Source organism: Mustela lutreola, chromosome 9 (assembly GCF_030435805.1).
Source record: "Mustela lutreola isolate mMusLut2 chromosome 9, mMusLut2.pri, whole genome shotgun sequence".
NCBI lineage: Eukaryota > Metazoa > Chordata > Mammalia > Carnivora > Mustelidae > Mustela > Mustela lutreola.
The window spans coordinates 49,715,365-49,731,427 of NC_081298.1; the positions used below are offsets into that span (position 1 = coordinate 49,715,365).

Below are 16,063 nucleotides of genomic sequence, written 5' to 3' on the forward strand. Positions count from 1 at the left end.
TGAATTCTACCAAGTGTTTAAAGACAAATCAACATCAATCTTCCTCAAACTCTGCCCAAACACTATATAGGAGGAAATACATTGTAACTAATTCTATGTGGCCAGCACTACCCTGATACCAAAGTCAGATGAACACATCACAGGAAAAATAAAAACAATAGACCAATACCCTTCATGAATACTGATGCAAAAATCCTCAACAAAGTGTTAGCAAACTATAGCCAGTAGCATATTAACAGGATTATGCATCATGATCAAGTGGGGTTTATTCCTGGAATGAAAAGAGCAGTATGACAACATGAAGAATCAAGGACATGAGTTCTCTGCTCAGAAGCAGAGTCTGCTTCTCCCTCTCTCTCTGTCTGCCTCTCTGCCTACTTGCTTCTCCCTCTTTTTCTGCCTCTCTGCCTACTTTTGATCTGTCAGATAAATAAATAAAATCTTAAAAAAAATGAAAATTAAAGACAGATATACAGATCAATGAACCAAATACAGAACCCAGCAATACGCCTCAACATATATGGTAAATTAGTTCTGACAAGTGCCAAGGCCATTCGATGAGGGGGAAAAGAACAGTTTCTTAACAAATGGTGCTGGTACCACTGGATACCCACTGGCAAAAGAATGAAGTTGAACCTCACATGATATACAAAAATTAACTCAAAATGGATCAAAGACCTAGTAAAAGCTAAGACTAGAAAATTCTTAGAAGAAAACATGGAGGCAAATCTTCATCACACTGGAGAATCAATAGAATCAATATCACACTGGAGAATCAATAGATTCTTAAATAATACACCAAAATCACAAGCAAAAGAAAAAAAATGGATGATCCAGACTTTATCACGATTAAAAACTTTTGTACATCAAAGGACACTATTGAGAGAGTGAAAAGACAACCCACAGAATGGGAGAAAATAATTGTAAATGATAAATCTAATAAAGGTTTAGTATCCAAAACAGAGATAACTCTTAAAACTCAACCAACCAAAAACCCAACAACAATTTAAAAAATGGACAAAGAGCTTATGTAGACATTTCTCCTAAAACATACAAACAGAGAAGCACATGAAAAGATGCTCAATGATGTTAGTCATTAGAAAGGCGATCAAATCCACAATGAAATACTACTTCGTACACATTGGATGGTTATAATTTTTTTTTTTTTTTAAATGAAACAAGGGCTGACGATTCAGAGAAACTGGTAACCTCATACATTGCTTCTGGGAATGTGAAACAGAGCGGCAACTTTGGAAAACAGTTTGCAGTTCCTCGCTAAGTTAAATACAGATTTACCATGTATGCCAGCAATTCCATGCCTAGGTATATGCATGAAAAATTAGAAGAAGGTGTTCTCATGAATGTTCACAGCAACTCTACTCAAAATAGCCAAGATGTGATATGTTAACAAGTCAAATGTCCATCAACAGATGAATGGATAAACAAAACATGGTATACCCACACAGTAAAATTTTTGTCATAGAAAAGGAAATGAAGCAATGATACATGCTACAACATGGATGAACCTTGAAAACACTGTGATGGTCATAGAAGTCATATACAAAAGGCGACGTATCACATGAATTCATTCTATGAATTACCCAGAACAGGCAAATCACTGACAGAAAGCAGGTTAGTGGTTGCCAGAAGCTGGATGAAGGGGGAAACTGGGAGTGCCTGCTTAATGCGTATGAGATGTCCATTTGGGGTAATAAAAAAGGTCTGGAATAGACAGAGATGATGGTTGCACAACACTATGAATGTGCTTAATGCCACTGAGCTGTATACTTTAAGATGGTTATAATAGTAATAAAAAATGGGGGAAGGGAAAAATAGGGAAAGTATTATCGCCTATCATATTTATGAAGACTAGTTTAGTTAAATTAAAGGAGATGACTTTTGCAAAGTGCTTAGAACAGTACCTGGCACATGGTAGGTGCTACAGAGTTGAGAGAGAGAAGGAAAAATAAGTGACAGCACCAACCTTGAAAGTGGAGGGAGAGATGTAGAAAGGGAGCGGAAAGGCTTCTCAGTCCCTCCTAAAGAAGGTGGTCAGCTAGCTAGGGTCTAGGTCAGAACTCTGCCCTTGAACTCTGTTCACTAGCCAAAGGCAAGTCTTCAGTGAGACACAAAGAACTCCCAGTGGCCCCCCCAAGCATCCTCCTTGGTGAGCCAGCTCAGGGAGCTCTCTAAGATCTCACTGAGCAGGGGTCAGACCTCGCAGACATGAGGTCACCATCCAGACAGCCCTCCCACACCAGAAAAAGGAGGGAGACAACATTGTTCTGGACACTGTTCAGGAGACTCTGACCTACCTGCAGATAGAAATCCTTAAAGATGCACCACAAGCCCCCACACCTGACTCAGACCTCTGGAAATGGTCTGCCCCATCCTTCCTCATGTTGACCTAGCAGACATTCCCCATACATCCCCAGCCTCGTGTTGCCCTACACATTTCTTCTTCCACCACAGCCATTCCAGTCACCTCCAAGCACTTATATGAGTTGTGCTCCTCCCACCAAGTAGCTGAGACCTACGCTGTTCCCTCCAGCTGAAGTCTTCATTTTTCACCTGATTAATCCAATGCCATCAGATCTCAGCTCACAGAACAAATGCTCATTCAGTCGTGTCCTTGTCCCTGGTGGTATCTGTCATTCGTCTGTGTGATTTTTATTAATGTCTGTCTCCACTCCCAAGTCCCCGATGGCCAGGCCCCAAGGAACAAAGGCCAGGGGCCCCCAGGTTTCTCCCTCCCTTCCACACGCTCACCATCATTGATCCTCCCAGCCAGGGACTCTGCACTGAAGCCAGCAAAGACCACGGTGTGCACAGCTCCAATTCTGGCACAGGCCAGCATTGCGGCCACAGCCAGTGGGGAAACAGGCATGTAGATGGCCACACGGTCCCCTCGACAGATGCCATGTCTCTTCAGCATATTTGCCAGGCGACACGTGGTCTCCAGCAGTTCCCTGAAGTATAAAGAAAAGAAGGCCATCAGAGATGGTGAAGGGCCAAAATGCTGAGTGATTTGGGGAGCATAATTCTGCGAACAGTAAGTACTGTACACCCAGCCAGGGCCCAGAAAACAGTAGGTACTCAGTGGCTTGTTGCACAACAAGTTCTTTTCCAGAAAATAATGTTTTCAACTTCGCAGGCTAGTACTAGCAGATTCATGGCCACATTACCGTGGTCAGATGGCTGTCCTTGGGTTCACTCACAGCAGGGCTTCTCAGACAGCACAGGGGTCCAAAGCCTAAACTGTCACATCCCTGAGACGTCTCGGAAGTCGAACGGAAAGGTCCGTCCCCAAAAGTGATATCCTAAGACCTTTAGTGGGGAAAGTAAGGCCCCCGTTTTCTGCATGAGCACAGCCCAGCTGCACCAAGCAAGGCTCTAGCCGGGAGGCCTCTGCTCACGCATCAGACCCCCAACCCCGTGTAGCCACGCTGAGTCGAAGCGATGGCGGCCACGTGATAATCACCCACCTGTAACCCAGAGGCAGGGAAGGCAGGGAATGAAAGCACCTCCTTTTTCCCAGTTGCAAGGCACCGACTGCACGTGGCACTCTGAAGACACAAGGCCCACCGGATACCCACCCCCTCCCACCTCTCCTGTCTACGTGACCGTCCCTCCATTTTCGCACTAATCACGAGGTTCTGCCTGCCAATCAGAATGCAGCATCTCCCTAGAGACGCAGACAGGCTTAAGGCTTGACACGTGACCCAATCTGCCCGATCAGAGTCAATGACACTCAACTCCAGAAACAGGGACTATGCGCCTTAAAGCGCCCACTTGTCTGGAATGGAGGTGGGAGTAGAGAAAAGCAACGTGGGGAGCTAGACACTCCATTCCCTGTGGTTCCAGCGGATGGGCCAGCTGACCCCCGACTACGCAAATAACCAATCATTTTACCCGTTTTTCCTGTGATTTGACTTTAATTTATTTAATCACAGAACTAACAGGGAAAGACAGAATAAGGGGCAGCCAACCAAACGAACCGCACCCACGCTCTGCATCTCCCCGACGGGTCTGAGTGGGGGCTGTGGGGCAGCGCCGACTTCTTCAGGCCGTGGCAGCCAGAGACTGGACCCTCTGAGCTCTGCAAGTCCCCTTACAAGCGTGTGCCTGCTTCCCCTCTGTTCAAAAGGTCCTCAAGGAAAGGGCTCTGAGAAAGGCCAAGCTCAGCAAGAGGCCACCTAGAAACACCAGCGGAATGAAGATGAACACGGCCCATTTCAGGCAGAGACTTCAAGGGGACTTTTGTTTCTTCCCAAAGCCATCCTGCATGGAGAGCTGATGAGAACCAGATCATAATTCCAGCCTGCACATGCCCTCGCCACTAGTAACTCCCCACCAGGCTGGCTCCAGCATGCCTCTTCTGCAGGATTTCATCCCCTGCTTAAAGCTTTCAGGAGGACAAAGACCCCATTCATGGTGCTCCACCTGTTCCTTGCCTAAGTTTATGTTGAGAAAGAAAACGTACTTCCTGACAGACCCCAGCGCCAAACCCCGGAATCCAGAACCTGGGAACATCCATACTAATCCAGGGAAGGAGGCTGGGACAGCCCGTGATAATACTATCACAGTATTAAGGAAGTATTAGGAAGAGGCAGCTGTGGTCAATAATGCAGGAGAGTAACTCAAGCCAAGTGGAGGCACCATTTTCATAGCTAAGGATTTAAGCCTCTGGGCAGTGCTCAGGGAGATGGAAGCTTAGATATGTGTTACACATCAATGGTGATGAAATTCAGTCCTTAACTCTGTAGACCAAAGGCATCAGTCAGAAGTCAAGAAACACAAGTGAACTGTCTAGACAGAAGAGCCTGGGTTAGTTTTCTATAGTGGCTGCATTAAACATGGCAGCTTACCTTTCTCAACCGCCATGCAGTCATCTGAGAAATGGCAGGTGCCATGCAACTTTTGTACCTGTCAGAAATGTTAGTGAAAAGCATCACCCACCCATGGCCCTGCCAAATATTCAGTAGGTATTATCTTTCCCATTAGATCTCTTTGTCATCATTTTCTAAAATTCTAAAAATCTAAATTCTAAAAAAAATATTTCTAAAGTCACATAACTGGTGAATTCCTAAGATGCTAAAATTCCATCCAGACACTGTGGAGATGAGAATGAAAGTGTCCTACAGGATCACAGTTCTGACTAGAGAGATGAAGGCACATGCATGAGTGTGTGAAGGGCGTTTTTACCTCAGCTTGGTGCAATAGTCTCTGAGGGCAGCAGGGAGAACTTTCTGACAGATTGGCTATGGTGAAGAGGAGCAAGGGAGCAGCAGCACCCCTCTACTATAGGACAGTTGAGCCATAGCCCTGGAAGAGGGTCTGGAGACTAAGCTGAGGCAACCTATGGGTTCCCTGGAGGATTGAGAGGCATCAACTGTGTGCTGCACCTGGAGCTGCGGCCAGTGGGTCTCAGACTCTTGCTGCTACAACCAGGGGAGCAGTTTCTGATAAAGAATTTGCTCTGGGTAAATCTCCAGGCATGTTCCCCTTTCTATCCACTCTGCCAAGGCCATAAACCTGAAAATCAAAGGGCTCCTTGAAGGTCAGATGGTGCATTCTGCCTTGGGGTCCAGAAATCTTGCTGCTACACTATTGTCCACAGTGGCCCAGCCTCTGCTTAAGAAGCATATTACTGGAAGTTGCCACCTCATAGAGCTGTCTCTGTTCTGTCATTTTAGTAGAGAAATAGTCTTTCTAAAGTGGGACCAAGTTCTGTAGCTGTACGAATTCCACACATTGGTCCTAGCTCAGCTCTTTAAATCTGAATAAATCTAGTTTTTCATTCAGTGGCAGCCCTTCAAATTTCTCAATACCCTCCATACTTCCAAGAAGCCTTTCTTCTCCAAGTTCTCTCATCCAGCCATCCATGACCCCATGAACTCTCTATAGTTATACCTCCAGGTTACCAAATTGACCCCCACATTCTCATTGTCTCTCTCTAGAGTAGAATATCGGCACCCAGACCCTTGATCTCAACTCTACACTTAATAATGTAAATTAAGAACATGTTGATTTCCTCCACACTTTTGCCATTGGAAAATAAGGTCAGCAAACCTAGGTCTTCAAATCATTGAAAAATAAATGTTATTTGAGTGATCCTATCATTCCACATATTCAAAAAACTGTCCAAAAGCATGTTCTTGGATATCTGTGACTTCTCAGAGACTCCCATGAACTGTTTCTGTATCAAAAAGATAATGCAGCCACTTGGAGGCTGGTGCTTCAGTTTGTCATGGCAGGAAATACTAGCTTCCTTATACTAACAGGGTCTTCCCAACGGATAGCAGCTTTCAGCTTTCTGAGAAATGATCTTACTGAAGATAGCGTTATATTTTCAAGTGCAAAGAGAAAAGTAACATTTGTTATCAGATATTGACCAAGATATCTAAGTTTGTCTGCAATGTAGACTCTTCAGACCTAAACCTTCAATATGAACATATGCAAATAATGTGCACAAATACATAAATTTGGCATGGTGTTAGTGACTGCTACCTGGCTTTGGGGAAGGGAGAAGACTTTCTATAGCCAACTGTTAAGCAGGGAATAATGTTTATCCAATGCTAAAGACATAATCTGATCTCAAGTACTTATAACCAACATGACACCTGTCAATGTGTCAGCCAGTATAAAGGCCCCTGGACCACCTCAGTCCAAAACAGACACAACTGGAAATCGAGTTCAGAAGAAAGACAGGAATAAATACACTGGTATTTATTTGTTTATCTATATTCTAATTAAAGCTTTTTTTTTTTCATGGAAAATATCTTTATGTCCTAGCATTTCCCAATGACAGCCCAGGGAAGTAAGATAGGCCATGTGTGTGCGCGCGTGTGTGCGTGTTTTGTATTTAAGAAATAAACAAATTGAGAATGCATGATCTGCTCACTGCCCACAATTACACTGGCTCTTAGTGTTCATTAAATAAATACCACCTCCATTGTCCATCTATCCCACTAAGTACAAGCTTTACGTGGGCGGGGATTTGGGGGTTACTCCCTTCTTCCTAGGGCCTACAGCTGAGCCTAGTTCATAGAAGGCTCAGTAAATATTTGTGGAATGAATGGGAGCTGCAGATAAGTGAGAAACGACAAGGGCTCTGGCAGGCGCAGGACTCCTCAGGCCTGTGCTCTCACTGTGAGTGCCTGTCAACTCTGCAGATGCCTTGCATCTCCCTGCAGGGAAAGAGGGTGAGGCTGGCCAGCCCAACAGCATCATACAGGCAGGGAATTGTCCTACCCCTCTGACAGCAAGTGAGAGGGACCGCTCCCACTGATAAAGCACCTAGAGGGTACTTCTCAGTCTCTTTTGCCAATAAGGGAAATAAACCCAGGTGATCATGTCGATACTGTGTATGTTAAGGTCTGTGACAGACACAAAGCTTTTCAGAGTCTCTGCTCTCCTCCAAGCCTGGGTGCTTGGAGGAGGGGTCGACTCCAGCATCTAGATGCAGAATTTGAAAGGGCACTCAGCTGCTGTTCTGCAGTTCAGCATTTTCTTCAGCAAGCCACTTCTGGAAGATCGGATAGTAAGAGAAGAAAAGGAAGCAGAACAAAGCAGGAGGGCCCTTTTCTCACATGGGGCTTGCGTGGAAGGATAGTCAGGACATGTCGATGGCTCATGAATTATGTCTCGGAACGAGGTCTAGAGACAAACTCCTTCCTTCCAGACAGACTTCTCTGACCCTGACATTATTGTAGCCACTAACACTGATTTGATGATGATAAAATTTGCTCACTCTTCTGCTCATAACTACTGGGAGAAGAGATGCCCTGGAAATTCAGCTGAATGGGTTCATAAATCAAGTATAAAATTCCTTGTACATCATTATTTGATTTCATGACCATGACCTTTAGTAAAGAGTAGATGCAATGGAATATAAAGTAGTAGCCACACTTAAAGATGTAAAATTTCCAAAGCTGCTATTTGCCAAGAAAGGCCCCAGATAACAGGGTTTTCAAGAAAAAACAGCTGAATTGCCACTGGTAACATAAAGTCAACCAGTGAAACTGAGAAGACTAGAGCTGCATGTTTTTTACCTTCCTTACAGAAGTGAATTTTCAAGGTGGTTCAATCAGTTGAGCACCTGACTCTTGATTTCAGCTCAGGTCGTGGTCTCGGGATTGTGAAACTGAGCCCCATACCAGGGTCTGTGCTCAGCAGGGAATCTGCTTGAGGATTCTCTCCCTCTCTCTCCCTTTGGCTCTCCAGTCACTGCCCCCCCCCCAATCTATCTATCTAAAAAATAAATAAAATAAAGAATTATATTTTCCTTGAGTCTATGCTATAGTTATGGAAAGTATTGGGCCTGGAAAGTTTATGTCAGAAGAGTGTATTGTTGGAAGCCAAACTACATCTGATCAGAGACAGGTTCCTACCCCAGTTCTCTGCACACCTGGGGCCTTGACAGTCCTGTCTGCAGCAGCCTAAGAACAGGGCCCACTACCAAGGTGTTTGAGACAGCTGTGGTCTGAGGTGTGTGTTCCCAAGTTCCTACTTGGAAACTGTAACCCCAAAGGTGATGGTTTAGGAGATAGGGCATTTGGGAGGTGATTAGGTCATGAGGGTGACACTCTCAAGAATGGGGTCAATGGTCTTATAGAACAGATCCCACAGAGCTCCCTCGCCCTTCCCATCATGTGAGGACAGAGCAAGAGGGGAGTGGCTATAACTCAGGAAGAAGGTCCTCAGTGGAATGTGACTATGCTGCTGCCTTGATCTTGGACTTCTTGGACTGTACGAAATGAATTTCTGTTGTTTATAAGATACCCAGGATATGGTGTTTTGTTACAGTAGCCCCAGCAGACTAAGACAAGGACCATACATGAAGTCTCACACACATAAGAAGGCATCCTATAAACAGCTATAATTATGGTGGAGAAAGGAAATCATCATAAATCAGTGGTTCCTCAAGTGCCTCTTGCCAGGAGGAAGAATGAGAATGCCAGTTTGCTTTAGTGTAAGTCGCTGTGTCATTGGCTCAGGGTATTCAAAAGCCTTGTGAAGCCCTCATCTGCATAGCCTACCTGCTGCGTGCTCCCCCAGTAGGTGCTCACACAAGTCCTCGCCCTGAGGGGGTCAGCGGATCTGAGAAGGATACATCACACACAGCGCGGATTGCCAGTGGCCTGCAAGTTGCAGGAACTCAGCCCATGGACATTGGTTCCGAGAGGCTGGAGGTGCCATGCTCTGAGGACCTCACCTGTCTGTCACCCACCGTATCTCCACCATATCCACAGCCATTGCACCTTCTGCAACCACACTTGCCACCCACTGTGAGTACAGGGAACCTCTTCTCCATGGCCAGCCAGGACCACATTCTGGTGGTCCCAAACCCCACATGCTGGCATCCAGAACACCCCTTCCTTCCTGCCCATCATCCCATTCACATTTCCTTCCCATGGAACAACAGTAACAGCTATTCAGTAAATGTCCTGTGCCCAGGACTGCTCTGACTACACACACACATTTACCCTTCACAACAGCTCATGGTATGAGCTGCCATTCCCTCCCCCAACCTCCACTTCTCAGATAAGGAAGCTAAGGCAAACAGACCTTAACTGACTTCCCGAAAAGGTCAGGGAAGGATTCAAACCCAGGCCTGGTTCCAAGGGTCCTGCTTTTAAGCAGTTCCCCCCAAAGCCCTCAATGTCAGGATAGCCGGTTTTCCATGGCAAACCTTCTCAAATTTCATGATTTCTGCCACTCACCAACTCTATTGTTATGTATGTAACATTTGGGGGAGGGTAGGTTTTTTGTTTTGTTTTGTTTTGTTTTTAATGTACATTCATTTTTAAGACTAAACTAAAAACTGAACTTGAGGCTGACCTTGTTCAAAAGGAAAATTAGCACGAGAGATGTTCAAAGCTGGCTCCCTCTAGTTACATGCAAGTTACATCTTGCAATCAGGATAGAGGAGAACAGGAGAGAGGAGGGGTTGAGGGTGGTTTTTTTCCTTCAGGAGTCCATGTTTGGCTGCACATTCAAGACCACCTGCTCCAGGATACACTCACTAGGCATATCCAGGTCAAAACATTCACTCAAAGTCGTTTGCTCCTGCTCTGACAAAGCCTTACATGCAGTCAGCCTCTAGACAAACCCCTGTAGAATGGAGGTAAGGTCAGACTTGAAAAAACCTCTGTCCTAATTAATGCCTGAATTCCCCTTAGACCTCAACACTTGGCCTCCAGCCCACATCTTGTCTCCAGAAAATAAGTTCTTCCTTTCAAGATCCGGCGTCCGGCTCCCGACCCTGAGGGAGCCAGAGGCCAGGCTGGTAGCCTTGTACAAGAGTGTGCTGGTGGACTCTGGTCCTGGACACTGGCCCAGAAAACAGCTGGTGCCCTGGCAGGACACTCGTCCACTGGCCAGCCAGGCTGTTTACCTCCGAAGGATAGCCACATAAGTGGTGTCCCTTCTCTGGTGGAATCAGGAACAGGATGTAGGTTTTAACTTTCTAAAAACATTGCCTTTTCCCTCGTCAAAAAAAAAAAAAAAAAAAAAAAAAGAGCTATTGGATGTTTCTCAGGCCCCACTCCAGCGTGACCTGTCCCACGGGTGGCCTTGTGGGTCTTCCCACAGTGCTCCTCCACACGAGTCCACTGAGCAGCAGGGGTAACAATAGGATACAGGGTGGCCAGTGTTAGACCAGACATGAGTTGGGGGCTGCTCTATTTCCAGGCTTCACCATGAGTCCACAGATCATTCCACATTAGTACGCAGAGGAAAGCAAGCAAGGAAACCGGTGGGAATCTGAAGGCTATGCAGTGGGAATCCGGAGGCTTCCCTCCGGAAGAGGGAAGAATTTGGTACAACTGCCTCGGGCCCAAGCTGATTTCCTGGCCTCTGGTAGCAACTTGGAGAAACTGCTAAAAAAAAACATGGGACCCATGAAGTGCACTATTGTGCTGTCTATTGGTTAACAACCAATTTTCCCAAGGGGGGGGAAAGCCCTGATTTATAGCATTTGCCAATTACTGTGGTATTAATATTCCCCCGGTGGAGGATTTCCAGCTACCAACATGACTCACTGACCAACCGAGCAAGGGACTGGGAAGAGGAGCCCTGTGACAGCAGAAACAACATCATGAGCCCTCAGCGCCCCAAAAGCTTCCTGTGATCTCCCATTGAGGCTGTCCTTAAAGCTTACTTCAACTCTTTCCTTCATAAAAATAATTGTTATTTACTTATTTAACTCATTTTACTTAATAATCACACATTTAATAGACAAATAATTGGTAATAGAAATTTAAATTGTTCCTCTGGAAGGAAGGGGAGGAACAAAGGGCACACCTGGTTCATTCCACTCAAGCTATCTCCTTTACCAGGCCACAGGCCTCCCCTATCCTGGGTTTAAGGCACTGCATTCTGTGTGAATTCCAAAACTGGGCTCCCTGTGGCTCTCCCCCTATGCACATACGGTTCATGGCAGCCCCATCATTCGGCCACTGCAGAAGGCTGCGCAGTTCAGCCCTGCTTGAAGGCACCTGCCCTGGGACGCTGGAGGACATACCAGGTCTTATACCCCTTCTGAGGGATGCCCTTTGCAGTTCCACAAAAGCACACCCATCTCCACCAGCTAGTAACATGCCAAAGACCTCCTCACGTAGAACATTACGTGACTGGAAAACTGTCCCACAATTTAGTCATAAGGTCCAGAAAGCTAGCAAGTTTGTATGTAAGGATAGGAGATGTCTCTTTTGGAAAATGGCCTGGCCTGTGATGAATCCACAACTAGATGGGCTTACGTTGGTGGAAGGGCTGAGTGAGTGACAGGGTGAAGATCAGAGCATGTTAGTTAGAGCAGACCTTGAACAGCTGTGGTACACAGAGGAGTTTGGTCCCTTGCACCAGGAGGAACGACCACCAGGCCCCACCTGAGTGGCCTGGGATCTGGGCGGTGACAGGCCTGGTCCTCATACTGTCACAGTCAACAACCCAGAAATCTGAGCAGAATCTGGGTCCATAAACCCACCCCGCATAGACTTGCCTGCGGTCGCCATGCCATTCTCTCCATCGGCTTCTGTTCCGGTCTCCTCAGCCTGCCACAGACACCTCCCATCTGGGCTTCTGCCTGTGACTCAGGTTGAACCAGGCATCTGCACATGGGGAGCAGTTGCACAGTGGGTTGTGCTTTGCTGCAGCTCGGGAGGGACTTGGGTTTTCTTGGAGAGATTCCACTTGTTGTAAAGATGTTGGGCGAAAGCTGAGCAGCTGAGCCAGCAGAACTGTGGTTTCCTGGCTGGGACCAGAGGCACAGTGGTGTGTTCTGAGCACTTGGTGGAGCCTGGGGGGTCTTCATTCTTGTGCCAGAGTAGGTGCTGGGAGTCTACTCAGATGATCTCTTAGCACTCTGTCAGCTCCCTTTCTGCTTAAAAGAGTGGTACTGACTTCCTTTGTTTACAGCTGATTCCTGACAGACCCGGCCCCTCTGACCAGGGCAGGCAGCTATGTTATTGGAGATATGTTTCCAAATAAAGTCCCTGGACCCCGTGAGGAGATCCTGACTTGGCACAGCTGAAGTTCATTGTTGGGAACCTCTCTGGGGACTCAGGCACACCCGGCACAGGCAATCCCTGCTTTAGATGCTACCAGAGTGACACATCACTGATGTGTGGGGACCCCGGGGAATTCAAATTCCAAGTCCTTGTTGCCTCATTAACCCAGTCAAGCAGAACCAGCAGGGAGAATGGGGATGTGTTGGTCCAGATGACTCAAAAACCTGCCAATGACTCGAAAACCTCACTCTAGTCTTTCAGAGGAAGTTTCTCTGGACTTGTTGATGGGAAATCGTCAAGCCTCTCACCCAACCTGACCCGCTGCTATTACCACATGCAGATCAGGGGCAAGACAGTCTTGGGCAGGGCCAGCACAAAGAATGAAGGATGAAGGAGTGCCAGGCCAGGCAGCCCCTTTCTGAGAAGTAGCCAGCACCCTCTTGTCACCCCTTCCTCTGGCACACACGGCATCCCCGACCCTGAACTTGGAAGGTGCTCCAAGGCCCAGAGCGCCCATTAAACATTCTGCTTCCTGCTCCTTGCTGTTCCACGGTCACAGCAGAACTCCCCAGCCCTTGGCCCCACCTTCTTCTGCAGCTGACCCTTGTCCTGCTTCAAGGCCACCTAGAGCCTGCTGGCACCGAGAAGCTTCTTCTCCCCAGCTGATGTTAGCACTTACTGTGTGTCTGCTTAAGCAGGAAGTGGGGACAGACAGTGGGAACACAGGGTCCTGGTCACTAAAGGGCTATTGTCTGCACACAGCAGAGTTTACCCTCTACACACACCTCCAGGAACCACGAGGAACCCCCAGGCATCTGGCCTGTCATCAAGTTAGTGCTGCCAAGCAGGAGAGGTCCTGTTTACAGAGTTACCTCCTCCCTCTCAGATTCCTCAGTACACTGGCTAAAAAGCCAATCAAAGCTGAACTCTAACCCCATTTCTGACCTTTCCAGCTGGGTAAGCTTGAGGAGCCCAGGTCCTCAAGCATCAGATCCTGGACTTTAAAACCAAGTATGAGCATGAATGTGAGCTACAAGCATCAGTGTCAGCAACTGCCTAGTCAGCCAGGGAATGCCCCCAGATAGCAGGGTCAGGTATGACTCCTGGAGGACAGAGGGCTGGGACACCCCATTCCCACTCCCAGCCTGGTATGCAGGATGGTCACCAACAACTTTCCCAGGAGCTGTTGCTGGTGCCCTTTGTTCCAGGTAGGCAGTGGACAGATGAGTCCAGCCTGGCTGGCGCTGGGGGCTGGATGTGGACTGAGCACGGAAAGGGGCTGCCCAGGGCACACACATATGCCACCCTCCCACTAGTACCTCTTCTCAGCCCTGACCAAGACTGGATGCCTAGATGTCAGCACTGCATGGGCTGTCCTGCTGGGGACTGCCATGCACAGTGGCACACATGCCTACCATAGCTGTGTATAGATTTTTAAACTCTGCATCAGACAGTGGGTCTAACCTCACAGTGACACCTTCCTTCTGTGTCCACCAAGCAAGGGAGAAAGAAATGGACACTTGTGGGAAGAGGGAGCAGGAATGAAGATGCACTTCCCCCAACCCGGGACCCGATGTGCACATCTGGACGGGTGAGGAGGTTCAACCACATCCCTCTGTGCCCACAGTGCTGCCCGGATGAGAACCAACATGGGGCGGGGCAGCATGACACCAAGCGCTACCCACAGTGAACCTATGAGTCAGGCTTATACCAAAGTCTTGAGTCTTCCAAAGCAGAAAGGAAGAAAACAGGAACAATAACACCTAGTCCTAGAAGACTCCCCACCAAGCTGTGGCAGGAAATCTTGTCCCCACTCCTGAGGCAAAGAGCTCCTCCCCAGCCCCACCCTTCAGGCACCAGATACCCTCCCCCAGTCCCACCCCAGGTGTGCACTGTGCCCTTACCAGGCCTTGCCCTGCCACCTCCCACAACCCACCCATTCCCCAACAACCCCTGCATGCAGAAGAGGGTCCACAAAAACAGAGATCCAGCAAAATTCTCAGAAGGATCCCCATCAAGGAGGTTTCCCTGGCCATGGACACTCTCAGAGTGGATCATTCCTGCTGCAGTCCCAAGATCTGGCTGTTCTAAAATACGAAATTCCAATAGACTTAGCTGATCCAAAAGAAGGACAAGAACAATAAGAAATCATGTAGAGAAAGATGCAAAACACTTCCCAGTTTCAACATCTGGATCCAAAGTCTTAAGGAAATGTAAGCACACAATCCAGGGGACCCAGGGTTTCCACCAGTTCCTGGCAGCCGGCATGTACATTCCCGACCACGTTTTGCAATCACAGTTACTCAGAGGTCAGCAGGGGAAAGGGTGTATTCAGGGTACCTCCCTCCTCTTACTCAGGGAAGCCAGGACACTGCACATGAGCCTGGGCCTCTCCTCCCGCAACTCAGGGGAGCCCATGGAGTAAACTGACTTTGCCCTGCCTGGCAAATTGCCCTTGCCATGGGAAACCTCACAGATCATGGGGCTATTTTACTCCAAAGCACCCTGCCCATCAACCTCATTAGGCCCATTAAGGATCCTTCCTTTCAATTGCCCTTTTTATTTTAATAAAGGAGTTCGCTCATTAACATAATTAATTTGGGGCCAAGGAGAAGAGCAAGTAACAAGGGTCAGGCCCGCAAGAGGGAGAGGGGCTGCTTTTTAGCTGACTAGAGATTGTTCTCCGGAGCTCAAGTCCCTGCTCTGAAAACATCACCCTAACAGCTCCCAGCCCCAGCAGCCACAGAGCAGCCCCATGCCCTTCCCTCCTCAAATCCCAAATCCTCATCTTCCTAGACCCTATTCTGGACTTTCATCACATAGGTGCTGCTCCATACTTGGCCATCCCACAGAGGAGAAGCAAGTTTTCATTTTGAAGATAAGGAAACAGTAACACTCAGTGCCTGGCCCCAGCATGCCTGGAAGAAAGCCGGCCCCTCTATGCCCGCCTAGGGCTTCTGAGGCAGGCAGGATAGAAAGAGGCCTGACATCCCTTCTGCTCCTCTGGACAGGGCTTCCTCACAGTGCACACTGTCCACCAGAAAGAAAATGGAACAGCCACAGAGATCGGCCCCTCCAGGGGCTTGACCCATAGTAAAACTATACTCAATTCATGCTGTAGGCATATTTAAGACAACACGGGCCCTTTATGGTGTGGCCTGTGCACATCGGGCTCTGTTGTGCTGTGCTGGTTGTGACTACCGCACTGACCCAGGTCTGCTACTGCTGGAATGGTGATCCTCTCATCTGGTCCTTTATTCTTTAGCAGGGGACATGGTAGAGTGACAGGCCTCGAGGTCACAGGACTCAAATTTGGTCTTTGCCTTAAGTTCTGAGCTCAAGTTCAAGTTCAGACCTCTGTTCGGAGCACTCAGACACAAGATGAGCTGAGCCTTGGTAACTACTCTGAGGAAGATCCCCACAGCCTGCTGTCACCTGTGTTTCATGGCACCCACATACAATCCAGAGGCTGAGATCAGCCACAGGCCTCCACTCCACGTCCTGTGTCCATCCCCAGCTTGGAAATCCCTAGCCCAAACCTCCAGGCTCCA

General features: G+C 47.8%; 1 protein-coding gene across 2 annotated transcripts in view; it reads right to left on the reverse strand.

Annotated features, from left to right (window-relative positions):
* The window catches only part of ACSS1 (acyl-CoA synthetase short chain family member 1), a 60,963-nt gene that overhangs the window by 29,262 nt on the left and 15,638 nt on the right, over positions 1–16,063 (reverse strand). For both annotated transcript variants that reach the window (XM_059134237.1, XM_059134238.1), the window contains exon 3: positions 2,770–2,969. In XM_059134237.1, coding sequence (XP_058990220.1) covers positions 2,770–2,969 — 200 coding nt within the window. The remainder of the gene's footprint in view (positions 1–2,769; positions 2,970–16,063) is intronic.